General features: G+C 43.1%; 1 protein-coding gene across 4 annotated transcripts in view; it reads right to left on the bottom strand.

The window, feature by feature from the left end:
* Window positions 1-21,631, bottom strand: part of BRINP3 (BMP/retinoic acid inducible neural specific 3) — a 129,267-nt gene that overhangs the window by 36,506 nt on the left and 71,130 nt on the right. For all 4 annotated transcript variants that reach the window (XM_051625230.1, XM_051625232.1, XM_051625233.1 and 1 more), the window contains 3 exons: window positions 20,903-21,093; window positions 3,711-3,816; window positions 1,690-1,926 (listed from right to left, as the gene is read on the bottom strand). In XM_051625230.1, coding sequence (XP_051481190.1) covers window positions 1,690-1,926; window positions 3,711-3,816; window positions 20,903-21,093 — 534 coding nt within the window. The remainder of the gene's footprint in view (window positions 1-1,689; window positions 1,927-3,710; window positions 3,817-20,902; window positions 21,094-21,631) is intronic.

Raw genomic sequence — 21,631 nt, 5'->3', positions numbered from 1 at the left:
CATCAGGACCCCCAGGTCCTTTTCTACCAAGCTGCATTCCAGCTGAGTGGCCACCAGCATGTCCTGGTGCCTGGGGCTGTTTCTCCCCAGGTGCAGGACCTCAGGCTCCTTCTTGCTGATCTTCATGAGGTTTGTGCTGTGGCACATGCTTTCCTTTCACCCAACTTCACACCCATCTAACATGATGACTGCTTGAAGTTGGACATGTGGTCATAATGAATTACTATCTTTTATTATTAATAATTAACACCAGTTCGAATTGTGACAATAACTGCCACTAAGACACTTATCAGAGTTTGGAAGTTGTAAATGACTCCAGAAATTCTTGAAGGCCTCAAAATAGTCATTGGGAAAATACATTTTTGTGGACAAAGAAAAAAAATAAATCATGCTTTTATAATCTATGGAGTCTGTGATTTTCCACGGGGAAATAGTGTAGGTTCTGGTATCCTCATGCTAAGAGAGCAGGGCCTGAGATCTTCCAGACAGACTCAGAGTTAGGCATCACATCTCACTGAAACTTACAACATAGTAACTCATATAGGGTCTTTTAAAATGCTCAACATTGAACTGAGAAATAAGTCTTAAACAATAAAACTAGAAATAGAAAAACTGAAAGCACACCATGTCCTGTTCACAGGTCAGTCTTGTACTTCCCATGACCACTGGATAGTTTTCTTCGCCCTCTCTTCTGCTGATTCCTGCTTCTTTTCTCCAACACAACTCATTAAACACTGTGATTATTTTATTTTTCTGTTTACTTCTTATCTCATCTCGGTTTTATTTTTTCCTCAGTGATTTTTCCCAGGTCTGCTGAGCTCTCCTTACTTTTCCCACCATCTGGATAGCCAGCTGTTGCTGCTCCCACTGAGTGAGTGAGCTGTGAAAACAGTTGTTCAGAAGCTGATTTTACCTGCTGTTCCCAGCCTCTATGGAACTGGAAGTTCTGATGATCAGGAGGAGTGAAATGATGTATGAAACAAACCTCACTGCTTCAGAGCAATGTGGCAGAAAGGTGGCTAAACAGGGAGGCAACACAGATAGGTCCAGTTTGAGCAGAAATTATATGAAGAAGCAAGTTGCCAGCTAGGACAGGATGAACTAGTAACAGCTTGGGAAGTCGAGGGCCAGCTGTGGTCTCCATGTCAGCCTGATGGTATTTCTGGAGGGACTGGATAAAATGGAAGAAACTTTGACCTAACACTGAAAAAAGGTTGGGAAATGAAGGCAGCTGTTTCAGCTGCATGACAGAACAAAAATGCAGAATACCCCAATAAATTCCCCATCCCTGGAAGTGTTCAAGAGCAGGCCGGCAGGAAATCTGGGGAGGGACTTTTGAGAGGACAAAGGGAAAGGGATCAAAACTGGAAGAGAGGAGATTTAGGTTAGACATGAGGAGGAAATTCTTTAGTGTGTGGGTGGTGAGACACTGGTTGCCCAGGGAGGCTGTGGAAGCCCCATCCTGGGAAGTGTTGAAGGGCAGGTTGGATGGGGCTTGGAGCAACCTGGTCTAGTGGGAGGTGTCCCTGCCTATGGCAGGGGGGCTGGTTCTAGATGATCTTTGAAGTCCCTTCCAACTTAAAACCATTCTATGATTCTATGAACCATTCTGCAGGTTTCAGATGGAGTCTGTTGTCTCAGTTTTGGAGAGATACAGTCAAACAACCAAAAATCTTATCAAAATCTCACCAGATTCTTCAAATTCACTGTTGTATGCATTCCAGGTCTCACTTATGCGGAGCAGATTTTCTTCCATGGCTTGAATGTCCATGTAGGGACAGTTGCACTCTGGGAATCTGGGCCCACACTGACACCAGCAGTCATTGTCCTTGCAGATGAACTCTCCCTCTGAATTGCAGGCAATATAGCTCAGAGCTGCCTGGACAAAGTGCTCTTGCAGATACTCAGGCAGGATGACCTGAAGACCTGAGGGAAATAGAGTCTTTTGTTAGGAAATGAAAAGGAATGCTCCAGCCAAGCAGCTTCCCCGACCTATGTGACAAACAAACCAAACCCAGACAAAAAGATATGAAAAAGATAACTTTTGTGGGACAATTGAAATGCCTCTGCAGCATTTTCACTGTGTAATATTTCCCTTCTTAAAATTAATTTCAGATATATTCCTTACATTGCCCTCTCACTATGGAACATCCATTCCACTAATAACCCGTGCTCCTCAGACAGAGCATTTACTGGTGTAATTTCATTCTAGGGAGGCTGTCAGAACCAGAAAAAAATAAAAGGATTACATCAACTTCTGACAAAGAATTGCTGAATGAACAGCTTCTGCAGCCAGAGCTTTGCAGCTGAATTATAATCTTGGTACAAGCAGCTAATGCAAATTTACAGTGCTGATGGAGGGGAAGCAGCCCTGACAGACAGAGTAAAGAAACAGTGTAAGCAGAAAAAAAAGAGGTGTGAAGGTAAACATTTCCATTCTGGATTTGTTTTCCATGTTGCCTTTGACACAACAAGCTCCAGCTTGCCTAAATAACTCCAGTTATCCCTTCATGATTCTGCAGTGGGAAAAACTGAGCAGGAGGAAATTTTAGCTTTGAAATGGTGAAAAGAAAGCCCAGATAAACAACCTTGAGTCTTGTTCAGCTCTTCCCCCAGAAGTATGAAATGGTTTCTGCAGTTCTGATGATACATTTTCCTAATGACATGGCAGCAATGTGTCAAAATGACTGTCTGAGGGATGCAAAGATAATTTTCCACATTTTAACTGACTAACATTGTGCATCTGCTGGAGAGCATTAAAAATAGCAAATTACTCCTGGAGACATTTCACTGCATCCCACTGAAAATGACAAATTCTTTTTGTCAAAAATAAATAAATAAATAAATATACTGGCTCTGAAGGCATTCAATGATTGTTTGGCTTTTAACCTGTTCTGGGGAGAAAAGAAAGGGGAGGAAAAAAAGCACATGGATATTTGAAACAGGAAGAGGATCTTTCCTGGACAATCATTCTTAATAATCACCAACAACTTCATGTCCAACTGATACAGGAACCAATATGGAAAACTTTCACAATTGAAAATAATTGTCTAGCTACATGTGACTGCTAGTTAACAGCTCTATTCTTCTCTCCTTGAATGTTCACAGAGGTACAGAAATTAGAAAGAATTTAGTCTGTTTTCATAGGAAGAATAATTAAGTTGTTCCCTTTTTTCCCTTACCTTTCTCTCTTTTTTGTTTTTTTCTTTTTTTATATATATAATTACTACTATTTTTCTAATGAGTGAGCTGCCTAACCTTCCAGGTTTTCTTAAAATTCTCCAGAGGAGCCTTTGGACCCTTCATTAGAGTCTTTTAAAATCTCTGTCTGGCTCCTCCTGTGACTCCATTCCTTTCAGGGGGACGACTGCACGAGGTACAAGCTACTCCTCACTGTGTGCAAAGCAGATGCTAAATATCATTCCCTGCTTGGTGGAATCTCTGGGCATGCAGGCTGTTTAAAAGGTGTGCAATGCCTTGCTAAGTAGGGCTGTAAAATGTACCAGTATTCTTCAAATTATTTTCTGATGTGTCCAGGAATTGTTTCAACAGCAACACGAGTTACTGACATTTCCTTCACTTGGTCCTTATTGCACACCCACCCAAAAATTAGAAAAATGACCTTTTTATGAGGTGGAAGAAAGCAAAACAAATGGTGTGATAAATGTCACCCTGCTCCAAAACAAATTAATGAAATTGCACCTACATACCTTGCAACTGAATCTTATTTTCAGGACTCTGAACCAGAACAGAGCTGACAGAATCTAGGTTGTCATAGTTACTGCAGCCAAGAGGACCAGTCCGTGTTTCTGTTACCTGATGGTAAGAGAATGGAAAAGCGTTTTTATTGAAAACAGACTGAGAAGGAGTTCAGAAGCTTGCAGAAATAGCTCAATTTCATTACAAAAAGTCTGACTGCAGTTGTTTAACCAGTGCCACCAACTTCCGGGAGTGCTCTTTCCATTGCAGAGAATCCTTATGAGCATTTCAGCTGACCAACAGTTGTTGGTTCATTTATTTCTTCACAGTTCTGAGAATAAGTTTAAGAAAAGTGGTTCATAAAAATGAGGATTTTCACTGAGGAAACTTCTGTAGGTGGCAGCTCCTTGTTGCAATCATGGAGAAGACTTTTCACTTTTTCCATGTAGCACAGCAGGATCTGGAAGTAAAAATCTTTTATGACCTGTATTTATAATGGTGCTGAGAGGGCATGATGGCTGTTTTTTTGGGGGGAGATCTGCCATAACCTCACATTTCTTAAACTGGATTAGGTGCTGTAGAAAATTGATGGCTTTGTAGCTAAGGTCCCCTTTAGTCCAGGCAGAAATAAGAAGGCAAAAGAGCCACCAAAAGTCATCTAGGGGCATAGCAGGAAATGTTGCCCATGGTGTATCATCCCAGTCTCCTCTGCTGCCAAAGCACCACCAATTCCTCCATCATTCCCCCTCCCAAACTGATTGAACATATGATTTTGAAAGGAGAATGCAGCTCAGCTAAAGTAACTCCTGGCTGTCCACGTTGCTTTGGGTTGCCTGACTCCCTTCCAGCATGTGCTACCAGCAGCACATGTGGGTGGCTGCGGCTGGATCTGGAAACCACTGAAATGTCCCATTTTCCAAGATCTCTTGCACTTTCCCAAAGTGAATACCAAACCTCAGGCTGTTCCAAGCGCTTGGCACCTTTCTGTCACTTTGAACTAGTGTCCCTGAGAGTGGAGAAGGAGATCTTTGGCAATGCCAGCAGCCTGTGGAGAGGACACACAGAGCTGGCTTCAGCCAAAGCTGGAAGCAGAGTGCCAGCTGCACAAGGAAATGAGAGAGTCAGGATGTCTCCTCCCTGCAGACTTTTGGCAGTCTTGAATTTAGATTGACCCTGGTTTTTGCTTCATCATCCTGAATCGGCACAAAGGCCCTTGTGGGGCATCAGACCAAGCTTGGATGTGGCTGGAAGGACAACTTGGAGCCTCCAGTCTTCTCCCCCTCCCAGTGAGTGCCCTAAAATTCCATTCTGAAACATCCTTTTTATGTAGCAGGATCCTAATCTCTTTGCACAACAACAAAGGCTGTCACCCCCATTCAACAGGATAAATAGCCAGGAGACAATAAAAGAGGGATGAATCTTAGGAGTGTTATCCTAGTTCTGAAAGATTATGCTCAGCACTTATCCATGCAAATCTTTATTTAAAGATCCATTTATTTTAGTGGTGTTTTGTTTTGTTGTTTATGATTATTATTCTCTCCAACCATTTGCAAAGAAACCAGTGCAGCTTCATAAAGCTACATGAAATGCAGAACCAATAAAGCCAATTTTACAATTCCTATCCCCTCTTCTTCTTCTTGAGCCTCCTGAAATCACAAAATAAAGATAGTTATGAAGTAGTTTTATAATTCTTATCGCCTTTTTGTTCATTCTTCCTTTGCACTAGGCAAGACACAGGTAAAGACTCCCACTGGGTTGATCATGGATCACTTGTAGTCAGAGGTCAACATGATGTAGTTACAGGTGCTTTTTGATGCTCTGCACAAATCCTACTCAACAAGGATTGTAAATCTGAAAAATCTGCAATGGAAAAATCTGCAATGGAAGAAATTGAGTGGTTGATAAATGAAAGCCTCCAATTTCTGTCAAATTTGCTGATCAAATGCAAGGATTTCATTTTTGGGTAGCAAAGCAGACTACAGAGGGTAAAGAAAATAATGTTCCAATGTATTAATTCTGGTTCTATCCAGTATTACTGAAATCACTGATGATTTTACATTTTCTGAAAGGATAGGAACAAAATGAGAAAGGTGATGGCACTTCTTTAATTATCTTCCACACCAAGAAGTGTGATTTTATTTAATCTGAAGATCAGAGCTGAGAAGTATTTTGTCTGAAAGCATGCAATAGAAGATTCAACAAAAACAGGAGAGGGAAAAGGAAGATATAAATGCCAAGATGGTGCTAGCAGAGTCCAGAAACCATTGCATCTGAGCAGAGAGCTTCATAACCACGTTTGTTTTGCAAGAGCTGGGCCTGCAGCCCATGAAGAACACTCACCCACCAAGCAAAATACCACAGAACAAAGCTATTTAATACCCAAACCCCCTGAAGAACCAGTAACAGAAGCTGTGTGAAACCATCTGACAGGAACCAGGTGGGCTAATTCTCAAGTGCCTTGTTTTCCAAGATGATCACAGAACAGCTTTCCCTGGGCAGCAGGGTTTTCAGTTCCCAGAAATAAACGGCACCATTTGTCATTAAGGGGACAAATGCCTCCAGTTTGCAGCCAGTTCCATCTCATAACCATGGTGATAACGACCCGATCAGAGGCGCTCTGAGAACCTACCTCCCAGCACTTGAGCAGGGCTGAATTATTCTGCTCTCACTGGGTAGGATTTTCCCTGGGAAATGGTGGGCTTGTCTTCTCCATGATAAACCTCTAGAAGGCTTCTCAAATAAAAAGAGAATGTGTTTCTGTTGGTATTTTGTCGTGGTGTGTCTTTTTAAGATTCCTAACACCATGCCCACACAGACGTTGTGCAGAAAGGACTGTCCTCTTCAGCAAGACTCTTTAAAAAGTTGTTTGGCTTCTAGGGAGGGAGCCTGAGCCAACATAAAGGAGGATGAGACAATGCCCATCACCTCAAAACAGGCAGCCACAGTGATCTTTGTAGAAACCTCTTTAATATTTTAAGCATTACAATGAGTTAGAGCAAACTCATCACATATACATGAAGAAGGTCTCTTCTGGATGACTGCTGCAGGCAGAAGAAGGGGCGAAAGTCTGGAGGTGGATGAAGCCTGAAGTCTTCAGGATTCTCCTAGATGAGTCCCCTATCACTCTCACCTTCTCCTGGATGACTCCCCTATCAACCTCACCTTCTCCTGGATGACTCTTCTATTAACCTCACCTTCCAGACTTGTCTTCTATCCCATTGCCATCCCTCCACATTCTGCAGTCAGAGCTCATTTCACCTAAAATAAAAACTTGATCAAATGAAGAGGAACTAAATGTCCTTTCTATTTAGAAGAGGCTCTCCTGCCAACTTTTTTTTTCTCCCCAGGATCCACAGTTTCTCACAAAAGCACCTTTCTCTCAGCACTTCACCACACAACACTTGCAGCTCTGCTGTCCTATTTGTGTCATTCAGCCTATTAAAAGCCTTCCACTAATTAGTGCATAATTAAAAGAAATCAAATCTTCCCAGGGTTCCAAGCACTGACACTTGTCATGCTACCAGCTAGATGAACATTTCTGAAGGAGGTGTGGACAAACCAACAGCACCCACCATGGCAGGAGTTAGATTCATGGTTTTCTCTTTTATTTTTTTAATTGCCAGCACCTTAGAGGGATAGAGCATTTTCCACAGCTTTCCTAGCAGTAGAATTGATGGCATAGGAGTGATTTTTCATTTGAAGAGCCCACTAACTCAGGAGAGCTGGAATTGCTCCCATCACATCTTCCTATCATCTGCTGTTGGAAGATGGAACAGGACCAGTAAACTTGATCTTTCTGCAAATGAAATAAATGGCAACATTTCCATTAACTTTATTAGAACTGGAATAAGGATTTCTTTCCACCTTTTTTTTTCTGGGCAAAGAGGAGACTGTCAGTTTCAGTGAATGCAGCAATAAAGCTTCCCAGGAGATCAGTGCAATCCCTCCATTCCCTCTCCCTTGTTTCTGTACTCCTAGGAACTGCCTGTGAACTAGACTGCTCCATTTCAACAATGAACTTGAAATGTATTATCCCCACATAATGCATAATAATACCTCAGAAATAACTCTAGGAATTGGAAATGAACTCAGGCTATTTGAATTAAGTTCTGTTGTTGCACTCTTTACAAATATTATTATTTTTTTTAAGGCTGCTTAGGTCCATCTGATAGGGAGCAATCACCTGTCTGTTCAAGTCTATTCCCCACCACCTCAGAGAGCATTTTCTTGTCTGGAAATTCCAGGAGAAGCCACAAGGACATCAAAACAAGTCTCTGAATGTGTGCTGTGCCACAGGAAGATCAGACAAGAATCCCAGGCTGTCAGGAATGCCCCAGCTCTGAGCTACCAGGGCACATTTATAGGTCGAATTAATAAGTTGAATGAGATGGGGGCCAGGGAAGGAGGAAGGAATTGTGACTCTTGTGTTTGTCCTGCCGCCCAACTCTGCAGGCTGCAACATTCCTGAGCCTGAAAAGTGAGGATTTATCCCAGCTGAAATCAGTGGCAGCGTGGACAGCTCTGGCATCCCAGCCCCAATTTTCCCTTTTCAAGGACATTTGAAAAGCACTGCGTGTCAGATGCCACATTCCCATGCAGCCTTCTGTAAAGCAACGGGGAAGTCTGCAGGAATGAGGCTGTTGGCAAAGCAGTGAGGGCGGAGGCACCAGAGCCTTATTTCCTGCACTTTCAGAAATCCAGGCTCCACCAGTTCCGGACAGGGAAGGACACTGTCTCAGAAAGAACAACCCACCTCTTTTAATTCATCTTGAAGAAGAGGTGAGAGTGAAGTTCACTTAGGAAGAAGTAACAGACTGAGCAAAGCATTTTGTTTCAGTTTACATTGAGATATTTGTGCTTGCCCACATCTTACTTAAATGAATGCTAATATGATCCTTTCACAACTTTTATTGCCTACAAAGACAGCTGAGCAACAAACTGCAAATGAAATCTATCTGTTTTGCTTAAAAGATAAAATTAGAAACAAAGAGGACAGCACAGCTACAAATTAAAATAATATTTCATGCTGGTAAGAATCTCATGGTATCTGCAGAATGCAAAAGCACAGATGCCCAATCCCTAACACTCCATCTGCTTCCAAACCTAACTCCATTACTGCTGTTCATCTGCCTGGGGGCAGGAAGGCTCTGCAGAGGGACATGGACAAGGTAGATCAATGGACCAAGGCCCATTGTATGAAGGTCCAACCAAGCCAAGTTCTGGGTCCTGCACTTGGGTCACAACAGTTCCAGGCAATGCTCTAGGCTTGGGGACAGAGTGGCTGGAAAGTGCCCAGAGGAAAAGCACCTGGTGGTGTTGGTCAAGAGTGGCTGAGTGTCAGCCAGAGTGTACCCAGCTGGCCAAGGCAGCCACCAGCATCCTGGCTTGTGTCAGCACTAGTGTGGCCAGCAGGACCAGGACACAGATCATCCCCCTGTGCTGGGCACTGGTGAGGCCATACCTTGAATCCTGGGGTCAGATCTGGGCCCCTCAGGACAAGAAGGACATGGAGGGGCTGGGGCATGTCCAGAGAAGGGCAGCAGAGCTGGGGAAAGGGCTGGAGCACAAGTGTGAGCAGGAGCAGCTGAGGGAGCTGGGGGTGTCCAGCCTGGAGACCAGGAGGTGAGGGGAGACCTGCTGGCTCTGCAGCTGCCTGAGAGGAGGTTGGAGTGAGGGGGTTGGTCTCTTCTCCCAAGGAACAAGTGATAGAACAAGAGGAAATGGCTTCAAGTTGTGCCAGGAAAGGTTTAGTTTGGATATCAGGAACAATTTCTTCACCCAAAGAACTGTCAAGCCCTGGCCCAGGCTGCCCAGGGCAGGGGTGGAGTCCCCATCCCTGGAGGGGTTTCAAAGCTCTGTAGATGTGGTGCTGAGGGACATGGGGCAGTGGTGGCCTTGGCAGGGCTGGGTTAAAGGCTGCACTTGATGATCATAGAATCATGGAATGTTTTGGGTTGGAAGGGATCTTAAAGATCATCCAGTCCCAAACCCCTGCATGGGCAGGGACACCTCCCACCAGACCAGGTTGCTCCCAGCCCCATCCAACCTGCCCTTCAACACTGCCAGGGATGGAGCAGCCACAGCTTCTTTGAGCAACCTGTTCCAGTGTCTCACCACCCTCAAAGTGAAGAATTTCCTCCTCATTACTAACCTAAATCTCCCTCTTCCCATTTTAAGCCATTCCCCCTCATGCCATCCCTCCATGCCCTTGTCCAGAGTCCCTCCCCAGCTTTCTTGGAGCCCCTTCAGGCACTGGAAGGTGCTCTAAGGTCTCCCTGGAGCCTTCTCTTCTCCAGGCTGAACACCCCAACTCCCTCAGCCTGTAAACGTCTTACAGGTCATTAATGATCTTAAAGGTCTTTACCAATAAAAACAATTCTATGAACCTCTTACTATTTAAAGGACAAAATGCTCCAAAGAAAATACCCACCTACATTTAGCCCCACTGCCAAATCCCAGGCAAGGACTTCCCAAGATGATCAGGAACAGGATTTACATCTCTGTGGCTCAGTCCCAATGTGCAATGCTGAGGTCACTGGGATTTTTCACCATGTCCCCACTAGTTTCAAGAAGGCAATATGATTTGTCTGTTTTTAAGACTCACCAATATTATTAGTTTTAATAATACTGCAGGATCATTTTCTCAGGTTGGGAAAGGGTGAGTAAAAAATACAATCCTTCCTGAATCAGAATAAAAAGTTACCATGTTCTTTGTGAAGCGACAGGAAAAATATGACTACGTGGGTATAAAATTATCTTTGGATCATTTGGAAACATTTTACCTTTAATGTGGTCACTTAAAAAATGTGTATGTGTGCTGTATTTTAAGATAAAAAAATAACTTGTGCTAAAGGAAAAAATAAGAGGGTAAAGGTTACCATTAGGACCTAAAAGGAATATAAATAATGTTTAAAGTCTTAAAGCTTAAAAACCAAAGTGATAAGGGCAGGTTAATTAAGAACTTGGTTGTCCGTGGAGATGTGATTATATTTTTCTGTGCAAAACTCAAATTTAGTTGCAATATTCTCTTCAGTAATGTCTCTAAAAATGTACTGACTGAAGCTATTGCCAGGATTTCTCTTTCCTCCCCTGGAATACATGTTAACTCCTGATTTATTTTTGTTGTCCATAGCACTGTAATTCCTTAGAGTCTGCACCTCAGCACAACAGGACATTTTCCATGTCCATTTAATTTTCCTACCCTCCAGTCAAACTACTTCTAGTGGGGTTGTCACAGAATCACAGAATCCGAGGGGTTGGAAGGGACCTCGAAAGATCCTCCAGTCCAACCCCGCTGCCAGAGCAGGATCACCCAGAGCACATCACACAGGAACGTGTCTAGGCAGGTTTTTAATGTGTCCAGCCAAGGAGACTCCACAACCTCTCTGGGCAGCCTGTCCCAGGGCTCTGTCACCCTCACAGGAAAGAAGTTTCTCCTCATGTTGAGGTGGAACTTCCTGTGCTCAAGTTTGAATCCATTGCCTCTCGTCCTATCACAGGGTACAAGTGACAAGAGGTTGTCCCTGCCTTCTTGATGCCCTCATGTATTTATAGACATTAATTAGATCCCCACCTCAGTCTTCTCCTCTCTAGACTGAAAAGCCCCAGGTCTCTCAGCCTTTCCTCATCAGACAGAATTTCCAGTCCCTTAATGACTCTCGTAGCCTCTGTTGGACTCTTTCCAGTAAATCCCTGTCCCTCTTGAACTGGGGAGCCCAGAACTGGGCACAACACTCCAGACGTGGTCTCACCAGGGCAGAATAGAGGGGGAGGAGAACCTCCCTTGATCTCCTGGCCACACTTCTTAATGCACCCCAGGATACTATTGGCTCTCTTGGCCACAAGGGCACTTTGTTGTCCCATGGATAACTTATTGTCTACCAGGACTCCAAGGTCCTTCTCCATAGAGCTGCTCTCTAGAAAATCACCTCAGTCTGTACTGGTGCATTCTGTTGTTCCTTCCCAGGTGCATTTGCTCTTGTTGATCTCTGTAGGGATTTGGTTTTAGGTGGTATTCTCATTACTTCCCACCCATTTATTACCTCTGCTAAATGGTCGTAGCATCTTTGACCTTCCTGTCTCATGGATGCTGCCAACCCCCAATTTATAGTGTTGCAAAACTCTTCCTTTTTTTATGCTACTTGTTTTTACATCTTTTGTGAAGGCCCCCCTGCAGAGTTAATGACAATCGATCTGTCATTTAATAATTAATTCCCTATCAGATATTCAAACTAAAGGACAACACTGGGCTGAATTTGTTTCAGAACAGAAAAGCAACTTTGTAGCTGTGTTCTGTCTACAGTCTAATCTTTCAGACTTGGTGTGTCAAAATACCTGGAAATAAGTCAGTTTCTTAAAATCTCATCACATATGCACAAGTCAAGTGAGGAACCTCATAGCATAAGGCCTGAGATGGTTTTGGTTAGACTCATCCTTAAATATAGAAACTTTTCATGTCAAAGTCTCAAAAGTTTGAAGACTTGAAACTGCCTTTAGTGAAGAAGTGGGAAAGTGGAGGGACCACATTTTATTTCTATTCATGGAACCATGGAATTGTCGGAGTCGAAGGGACCTCTAGAGATCACCCAGTCCTACCCCCCTGCTAAAGCAGGATCACCTAGAGCTCATTGCTCAGCACTGTACCCAGGTGGGTCTTGAACATCTCCAGAGAAGGGGCCTCCACAACCTCCTTGGACAGCCTGTCCCAGGGCTCTGTCACCCTCACAGTAAAGAAGTTTTTCCTCATATTCCAGTGGCACTTCTCATGCTCCAGCTTGTGCCCTTTGCCCCTGCTCCTCTCCCTGGGAACTACTGAGCAGAGTCTGGCTCCATCCTCCCTGCACCCACCTTTAGATATTTATAGACATCAATAAGGTCTCCCCTCAGCCTTCTCCTCTCCAGGCTGACCAGTCCCAGCTCCCTCAGCCTTTCCTCATAAGACAGACGCTTCAATCCTCCAAACATCTTTGTTGCCATCCCCTGGACTTTCTCCAGCAGTTCCCGGTCTCTCTTGAACAGGGGAGCCCAGAACTGGACCCAGTTCTCCAGCTGTGGCCTCAGCAGGGCAGAGTAGAGGGGGAGAATAACCTCTTTTGACCTAATGGCCACGGTCTTCCTTATGTATGCCAAGATTCCATTGGCCTTCTTGTCCACAAGGCACATTCCTGGCTCATGGACCATTTACTATCTACCAGGACTTCCCGATCCTTCTCCTCAAAACTGCTTTCCAGCAGGTCCACCCCTAACCTATGGGGTTCTTCCTTCCCAGGTGCAGGACCCTGCACTTGCCCTTGTTGAACCTCATGAGGTTCCTCTCTGCCCACCAGCAGCACATCCAGGTCATGCTGGATGGCAGCACTGCCCTCTGGAGTGTCACCACCCCTTCCACTTTGGTGTCATTAGTGAACTTGCCAAGCATACACTGTCCTCTCATCCAGGTTGCTGATGAATATGTTGAACAAGACAAACCTAGCTTAGCTGGAAAAACCTTCACATCATCCTGATTCATGGGAATGGAAAGAGAGCTATCAAATACTAAGACCTGTTCATTAGGCCACACATGAATGTGTCTCTTCAACCAAAAACAAAAATTGAGTTCTTATCAGCATGAGGACCTAGGGAAAGGGGGAAGTTCAGAAGATAAAGAAGGAAATAAATGAAAAGATAGGACAGAAAAAATATTGTAAGGGGCCTCTTCAAACCACTTGCTCTGTAATCTGCAAGGTTCTAACATCTCTTATTTTTTCACATGGAGTATCTAATGAAAAACTGAAGGAAAAACATGGGATGGTTTCTCCTTTTCAAGACTCTAGGAACTTCTGGAGAAGATACAATTCTATTTCCTTATGAATCTACGTGCTAGGTAGGAGAATGGAAACCAGTATCCTCTGTTTAGTGGAATGATTATCATTGTTGGAACATTATTTTACCTTTCATGATAATAGATGAAATAACAACTTCTTTTATTTATTATTTTCACTCTAAGCTTTTACTTTATTATATAACAAAAAAATCAAAAGGCAAATAATTGCATTTATCCTAAACAAATGGAATAACTATTCCCCAGTAATGAGAGGGTGGATCTGGGAAATCCAGAGAGAGCTAATGAGTAAGAGTGATTAATTAGGAAGATGGTGGTTGAATGGAGAAAAACCTGATCTCAGTGGCAAAGAAACTTCTTTGACCGGGATTTATTCATTCTTTGAGGTCAAAATCTCACTCTGAAAAATTAGAAACACTTTTTATTTCAGACAAGGTTCAGCCATAAAGTCTGGGGGATGGTCATGAAACTACCAGCCTTCCAGACATGAAAGATTTCAAAATACTCCAGTAGTCACTCAATACTACAGAAAATCTCCTGGATGAGTCATGGAACCTTTCTCAAACCCAGTTTCTGTCACAGCATATATATATATATATCTAGGCATTCGAAGCATGATCTTGTTAGAGAGTACATTATATTTTTGCTGTCAGAAATGTAAATCCTGCTGAAGCTCTGGGTGAAGCCCAACAGGGAGATAAAATTGTGAGTTGCAGAAGACAGCAAGGCTGTAACTCTCAGAATCAGTTACCAACAGAGGATTCACACAGGAGGGATATTTCCAAGGGTGTTTTGCACCATTACATTGAGAGACTGAAGAGGATGACTGCAGTTTGAATTGTCATCTAGAACAGCAAATTGGTGACAATATATTAGAGGTAAAAATTCTGTAGGAAAAATAATAAGACCACTGAAACCTTTCAACAGCCTTTTATTATTCTCTAAGCTTATTTCTTCTGCTTTCAGAGTCTCTACTACTCTGAGATATTCTTCCTAACCTGACCTTTGTGTTCCTACATGTTGTTGATCTGTGCTAGCTCATATTTCTTAGGGTTCAGAGGTAGGGAAATGTTCTGTGAATTTTAAAGCCCTTGCTTGACATTTTCTGACCTGCTGCCAGACTGTAGTTGTCAATTAGAGTGTGGAGGACACTGAGAATGCTGATGGCAAGTGTCTCAGCCCATACATAAATCCCTGCACAGCCAGAATTAAGACCAAATTAAAATCTGAATGCCTCCAAATTCATGCTGGAATGTTCTGCTCCAACTGCATTGTTCAATATATTAATCATGGAGTGGCTTGAGTTGGAAGGGATATTAAAGATCATCTAGATCCAACCCCCCTGCATGGGCAGGGACACCTCCCACCAGACCAGGTTGCTCCAAGCCCCATCCAACCTGTCCTTCAACACTTCCAGGGATGGGGCAGCCACAGCTTCCCTCCTAACATCACTGTTCATGTGGATCTCTCTATATTAAAATCTTTCTCTGCTTTCCAGGTTTATTTACTTTAGTTTCAGTTTGAAGGAGAAAAAAAAAAGACTGTGAAGCACTGAAGGAACTGTAGTAAGAATTGGGAAATGTTGTGTAAGTGCTGTTAAGGTCTCTTGCTTGTATCTGTATATTTATAACCTGCTCAGGGTTTGATGGGCTTTATTTTCTTGGGTTTTTTTACTTTTCTCTCTTGAACTCCGTAAGTGAGATAAAAAAGTGTTTCATTTTGTTATGCTCTATGTTGTATGGTCTATCCTTTTTTGTTGTTCTTTTGAGTCGTGTTGTGGTTTGTTGTTTTTTTTTTTTGAAGTGAAGAATAGTTATCTAAAGTCTTTCCAAACTGCCTATGCCAGCATCTCCATTATGGGTTATTTAGTTGCTCTGAAAGCATTTCATGCTGCGTTCCCAAGGAGCTGGCGATGTTATAACTTCTTGCTCTCATTACTCCTCTCTGAGCATTGCTGAAAATATAATGAGGCAGTATTAGAGGCTGCTAAAAACACATCCTTTTATGAGTGCCATGCCACAGCTGCTCTGATGGATTGTGTCAATTATGATGCTGAGTATGCATTCTGAGAGTGTTTAGTAAAACATGTTCTTGCATTAACTTGCTGGTCCTTTTTTCCTCCCTTTTCTCTCCCTCTCTGGAACAGCCTGAGCAGATTCTCAAAGGAATGGTGCTGCTTTACACCAGCTGAAGAGCTGACCTCTACCTTACCTTGTAGGGAAATCAGCCCTGGAGTTGCAATTTAATTAAAACTCCACTGTCCAAATGAATTAAGGCTGGGTTTAATATCCTCACCTTCAATCCTTCACTAAGATATGGAAATATATCCCTAACCTTTACACTTCACATTGGTTACGGTTCCACACATAGTGGTCACAAGCCTTCATCATACCTATGGTGAATTGGATCCAAAGATCTGCAACAGCTCCTAGATATAAATGTCTAAAACCTTAGTTATTTCAGCTTTATAATGAGAAAAGCACAAATCCTGTGCTGTACAGGAGAAGACACATCTTAGCTGCCTGAGATTTATGTAGCTTCAGAAGAAGGTGTCCTGTGGAAGTCCAGGGCTACTCCCAAACAAATAATGACCCAAATTCAAATTTCAAAATCCATCCATATCCATATAAATAGTGAGCTGCCTTGTGAAGCTTTTTATAATGAATGAAATGTTCAAAGCAACATACAGAAGGTTCCCATTCTTTCAAAAATTTCATGGGAGTTTACCAAGATTTGGGAGCACAATCCATGTGTCTTTCCTGAAAATCTGAATTTTTAAGTTTTTTAAAAGAGTCACAGTCTTTTCTGGCTTTTAATACCCTAGGTTTATTTAATTAAACCTTAATTAATTTACATTTACTACTTAATTTCTTCAATGGAGTCAATAGATACCTAATATTATACGTCTTTCTGGCCCAGTGTTTCCAACTTTGATTTTACAACTTTAAGCTCTTGCTGGGCACAATTTCTGGAGCTTCCCAAGTTTTGGTCATTTACAGGGTTCTCAGCTCTACTCTCTTAAATCCTGTCCACAAACTGAATGGGAAAAGTGAGGGCAAGAAGGGATTCCATCTGTATTTCCAAAGCTTCCAAAATCTGGCTGTTTATACAAAACTATCCACACGTAGAATATACTAGGAATCTGACAAAGGTTCCACAGTATTTCAGCATTGCTACTTTTGATGACAGCAATTACTTGAATCTGTACAAAAACTCATTCCAGGATGATATATGAAAGAAAAAAAGAAAATGAAGCAAGCTTTTTCAGACAAAAAAAAAACCCAAAAAATGGTCTTGGTTTCAGTCTGAGCTTGAAGTGAGAAACTCGTTTCATGACACTCAAGTTTTCTCTCTTACAGCCCATCGTGAGTCATCCCGGGGTTAATTATAGATAATCAGACTTATTTACCATCACAATAGAGCCGTGGTTTTATAAACTTTTGGTAATCTAAAGTTTTCAGGGACAACAAAAGTGCTTCAGTCTCTCCTAGAAAAAAAATAAAGTGTTTTGGGGAAGAAGGAAGGAAATTGCACAATAAAATTTAATTGAAATTAGAGGGCACATTCTCAAGGATGTTTATTCTTTCTCACTCAGATGGAAAAAATGAGCTGTAATCTGGCTGTAAATAGCTGGTGGGAAATTCAATTTATGCATCTGTTCCTTTCTTGCATTTCTTCCTTCCCTCTTTCGTTGCACAGTGATTGTCCCACAGTGTTTGGACCCTAAGATGACACCCACACTGCACTCACCTGCCCCAAGAAAATGTATTCTGGAATGGAAGGAGGCACTCTCCAAAAGACTACTGTTTTATAACAGTGTCAGTTTATTACTCAGCAATGGTAATTCTTGCCTAATATAACTGCTTTTACCCTTTGGAGAATGCAGTGAGAGTAATATTTAATTGACCAATTTGTTCCTTATGTCTTCTGTTTGGTCTTAGTGGAGAAGTTCATGAGTGCAAGGAGTGGAATGATGGCTTCTAGTGACCAGGAACTGGGGTCATTTGAGCAGGAGGACACTGCTGTCTCCCAGCAAGGACACTGGGGAGCAGTCTCAGAGGGCTGGAGCAGCTCTGCTCTGGAGACAGGCTGAGAGAGTTCAGGCTGTTCAGCCTGGAGAGGAGAAGGCTCCAGGGAGATCTTAGAGCACCTTCCAGTGCCTGAAGGGGCTCCAGGAAAGCTGGGGAGGGGCTTTGGACAAGGGTAAGGAGGGATGGCATGAGGGGGAATGGCTTAAAATGGGAAGAGGGAGATTTAGGTTAGTAATGAGGAGGAAATTCTTCACTTTGAGGGTGGTGAGACACTGAAACAGGCTGCCCAGAGAAGCTGTGGCTGCCCCATCCCTGGAAGTGTTGAAGGGCAGGTTGGATGGGGCTTGGAGCAACCTGGTCTAGTGGAAGGTGTCCCTGCCCATGCAGGGGTTTGGATCTAGATGATCTGTAAGATCCCTTCCAACCCAAATCAGTCCATGATTCTATGATCTCAGGGTATTGCAGCAAGGTCAGTTGCCAGTGGGCAATGCCAAAACGTGTTGTCAGAAGCACAGGAGATGCTGCAGCAACTCATGACCTTCGTATCTTGTTTACACCCTCCATAAATCAGCAAAGGGAAGATGTCAGTCATATGGATTAGGATCATTACAAAGTCCCAGGGCTCAGGTCATTTCTCCTTCCCCTGGGCCTCCAGCTACAGTTAGACCTTCAATATATCCACATTACCATGGCTGAAGAGAAGCAAGAACAAGGCTGGGCTGGAAGAGCTGAGAATATTGCTCATTAAAGCCACCAAACAGGGAAAGAAAAACATTTGCTGACTTCATCTTTATTCTCCTTCCAGGGCTGCACAGAATTGGATTAAGCAAGGAGCAAGCACACCCTGTCACCCCAGCAGGAAGGTTAACAGGGAGAACTAACAGCCAGTGGGGCATCTGAGGAGGAATTTTTCTAGGAAAAATCTTCTAAAAACAGAATGTTGGATCTGTAATATTTCAACCACAACGGGATGTACATTCATGTAAATGGATATGCAAATGAGATGCAGCCCTCGGGCTGAGCTGCCAACGAGGCCCTTGAGGCTGCAAACAGTTGATTTAGCATATGAGCTTAACCACTTACACTAAAACACATGCACTAAGATAATATTGAAAGAATGGATGTAGCAGAGACTTCAGGAAGTTCAGCACTGAGCTCTGGGCAGCTCCCGTGGACACTGGATTTTCAGGTGGAAAGTATGACATGGACATGGTCCTATTACCTTTCTAACGGGGAATCCAAAATGCAGAGTCTAAGTGATTCATGTGAAGCCTCAATCAGTTGTGCCAGTGTTATTTTTAAGGGTGATTATGTCCCAACTCACAAACTTGATTGCAAACAAATTGGATTAACAAACTGGATTCATCAAACATATTGCACTCCTTTCCTCGTGCTGCACATGGAGTTTTTGCTCTGAATGATCCTGGTTTATACTAGATAAATAAGAAATAAACATGAAGACTTCCATGTTCATTCTCACTTTCCCCTTAGTGCTTTCCTTTCTCCCTCCCTAAACCAGATATCCTAGAAGACAGCTAAGTCAGGAGGAAAGAAAAGTCCTCCCTTTGCACACCCCCAGTTCAGTCTCTCATGCAGAGGAAGGTTTTGAGCAGAGCTTGTGGTCTAGCGCAGATGTCAGTATCTCTGTTTCAATTAATAATCTTGAAATATGCTATTGACACCATAGATCTGGGAGTTTAACTGATGGGTTTCCAATTTCAAACCAGCAATGTTTAAAAAAATCAATGTGAGGAGAGGACAAAAAAAACCCACAACCTTTCTCTGGCTGCTTTTGCATTCCTTGTTTTCAACAGAAACAGGGGTTTTTTGTGCAGTTAAGAGTTGTGACAAGAGAAATCTGTAATGCAAATGCTGCCCATCTCCCCATGAAAGCAAGCAAAGAAGTGAGGGTTTCATCGATCAGCAGCACTGTTGAACAGCTGAGGTGAGAAGCATGTTCTGGAGACCCCTGCAGTCTATTTACCAAATCAGACTTGCTGATCAACCACAGCTTGCTTTTGCATCCACCTCAGTCAGGAGCTGGAGAGACAACTTTGTCATGTTTGTAAAAACCTTTGGAGATGTAGAAGGTTAGTGATGGAAATTGTTAGAAAGCAGGGTGGAATTTTGTCTCAACATAGAATGGTTTAGGTTGGAACGGACCTTAAAGACCATCCAGTTCCAACCCCCCTGCATGAGCAGGGACACCTCCCACTAGACCAGGTTGCTCCAGTCCCCATCCAACCTGCCCTTCAACACTTCCAGGGATGGGGCAGCCACAGCTTCTCTGGGCAACCTGGGCCAAGGTCTCACCACCCTCACAGTGAAGAATTTCCTCATAATGCATTCTGACACAAATGTTTAAAATATTTCAGTGAATAGAAAGGAGAAATTTCTTTCAGATGCTTTTTTTACTCTATATTTCTGTGGTTTATCACTTCATTTACCACTGGTTTCATCCATAACTTAACATAGAAGGAAAGCTTTGGACATGGTTTGAGGGAAGGAACCTGGTTTCAAAGGCTGCTGTACAGCTACATAACCTAAACAATGGAATGATGAAGATAAATTGGATTAGAGGCATGGGTAACCCTCAGGTTGTGTTGGACCTGCTGCATTTTCAGTTGTGCTGCCACAATGGCCATCCTGACCATCTCTGAGATGGGGTCAGCTGCCATGCCACCAGCCCAGGATGGACGGGACAGCAGGAATATCCTCCAGAAACAGACAACCAAACTGCACAGGTGCTGCTGAGCCATTGGTTCTGGGTGTATCCATCTCACTGTGAAGGCACTGACACACACTCCCAAGGAATGGGAAGCTAAGGTAGATACAAGCTGCAGTTGGCTTCAGATGGCCTTTGGTGAAGACCTTAGTTACCAACAGAAAGATCCAATGACTGCTCAGTGGATTCTAAATCACATCTTCCATGAAAAGCTCGACTGACAAACTGTAGTGAAAAACACACCTAGCAGAAAATGAGATGAGCCTCCACAAAATGGCAGCTCAAAATGGTTCCTAATTAATTAATTAACTAATTAATGCTTCAGTCACAGGAATACAGGAAAAAGAAAAGGAAAGAAGAAAAGAAGCATGTGTAGAGGAGGTTGTCTCCATGTCCCAAAACTTGCTTAAGGACCACCTGTGTCACTCTAATGATGTGTCATTCATCAAGAATAACATCTTCAGTGCATTAGACCCCCTTCTAAACTTAAATCTTCAGTATTAATTCAGGTTAAAAAGGTTTTGATTGGTTTTGATAACCAATCTTTTATTTCTAATCAAAACACATTCTCCTGAGAAACACCACTGGAAACACAGCTGCAGGTTGGTCCCAGAGGACATGCCCTACCTTGATGGCAGTGGAGGCAATCTGGATGTGGTGGAGCCTGCGCAGTGTGCTGTCCCTGTCAATGAAGTAGGAGGCTGCCAGCTGGTGCAGGGTCTCCAGGGTCACTGCAGAGCTGTTGCTGCTGGAATCGCTGCCTTCCGACCTCTTGCTCAGCTTCCGTTTGTCCACAAAAATTGTGAGTGACTCCTCTCCTGAGCAGGGCAACAGAAACCACAACATTCATCAGAGACATCTCATTTTGCCAAGAAGAAGTTGACAAGCCAAAGTTTTCCTTGGCCATTGTCTAATGTTTCAGTCTCCCTCCTGGATGCAGATACTTCAGTTGGACAACAAATACTATTCTCATTAATTGTCCTTTTTTTGGTGCCTCATGTGAATGACAGCTAGACAATAGGACACCTTTATGCCTAAAATGTAGTGACATTGGACAGCAGTCTCAGAGGGCTGGAGCAGCTCTGCTCTGGAGACAGGCTGAGAGTTGGGGTGTTCAGCCTGGAGAAGAGAAGGCTCCAGGGAGACCTTAGAGCACCTTCCAGTGCCTGAAGGGGCTCCAGGAAAGCTGGGGAAGGGCTTTTTATAAGGACTTGTAGTAATAGGAGAAATGGGAATGACTTCAAACTGGAAGAGAAAAGATATAGTTTGAACATCAGAAGGAAATTCTTCACTTTGAGGGTGGTGAGACACTGGAACAGGTTGCTCAGGGAAGTTGTGGAAGTTCCATCCCTGGGA

Source organism: Apus apus, chromosome 7, assembly GCF_020740795.1.
Source record: "Apus apus isolate bApuApu2 chromosome 7, bApuApu2.pri.cur, whole genome shotgun sequence".
In the NCBI taxonomy this organism is placed as follows: Eukaryota; Metazoa; Chordata; class Aves; order Apodiformes; family Apodidae; genus Apus; species Apus apus.
The sequence above is the reverse complement of the archived record's forward strand: the minus strand, read 5'-3'. Positions and strand labels throughout refer to the sequence as shown.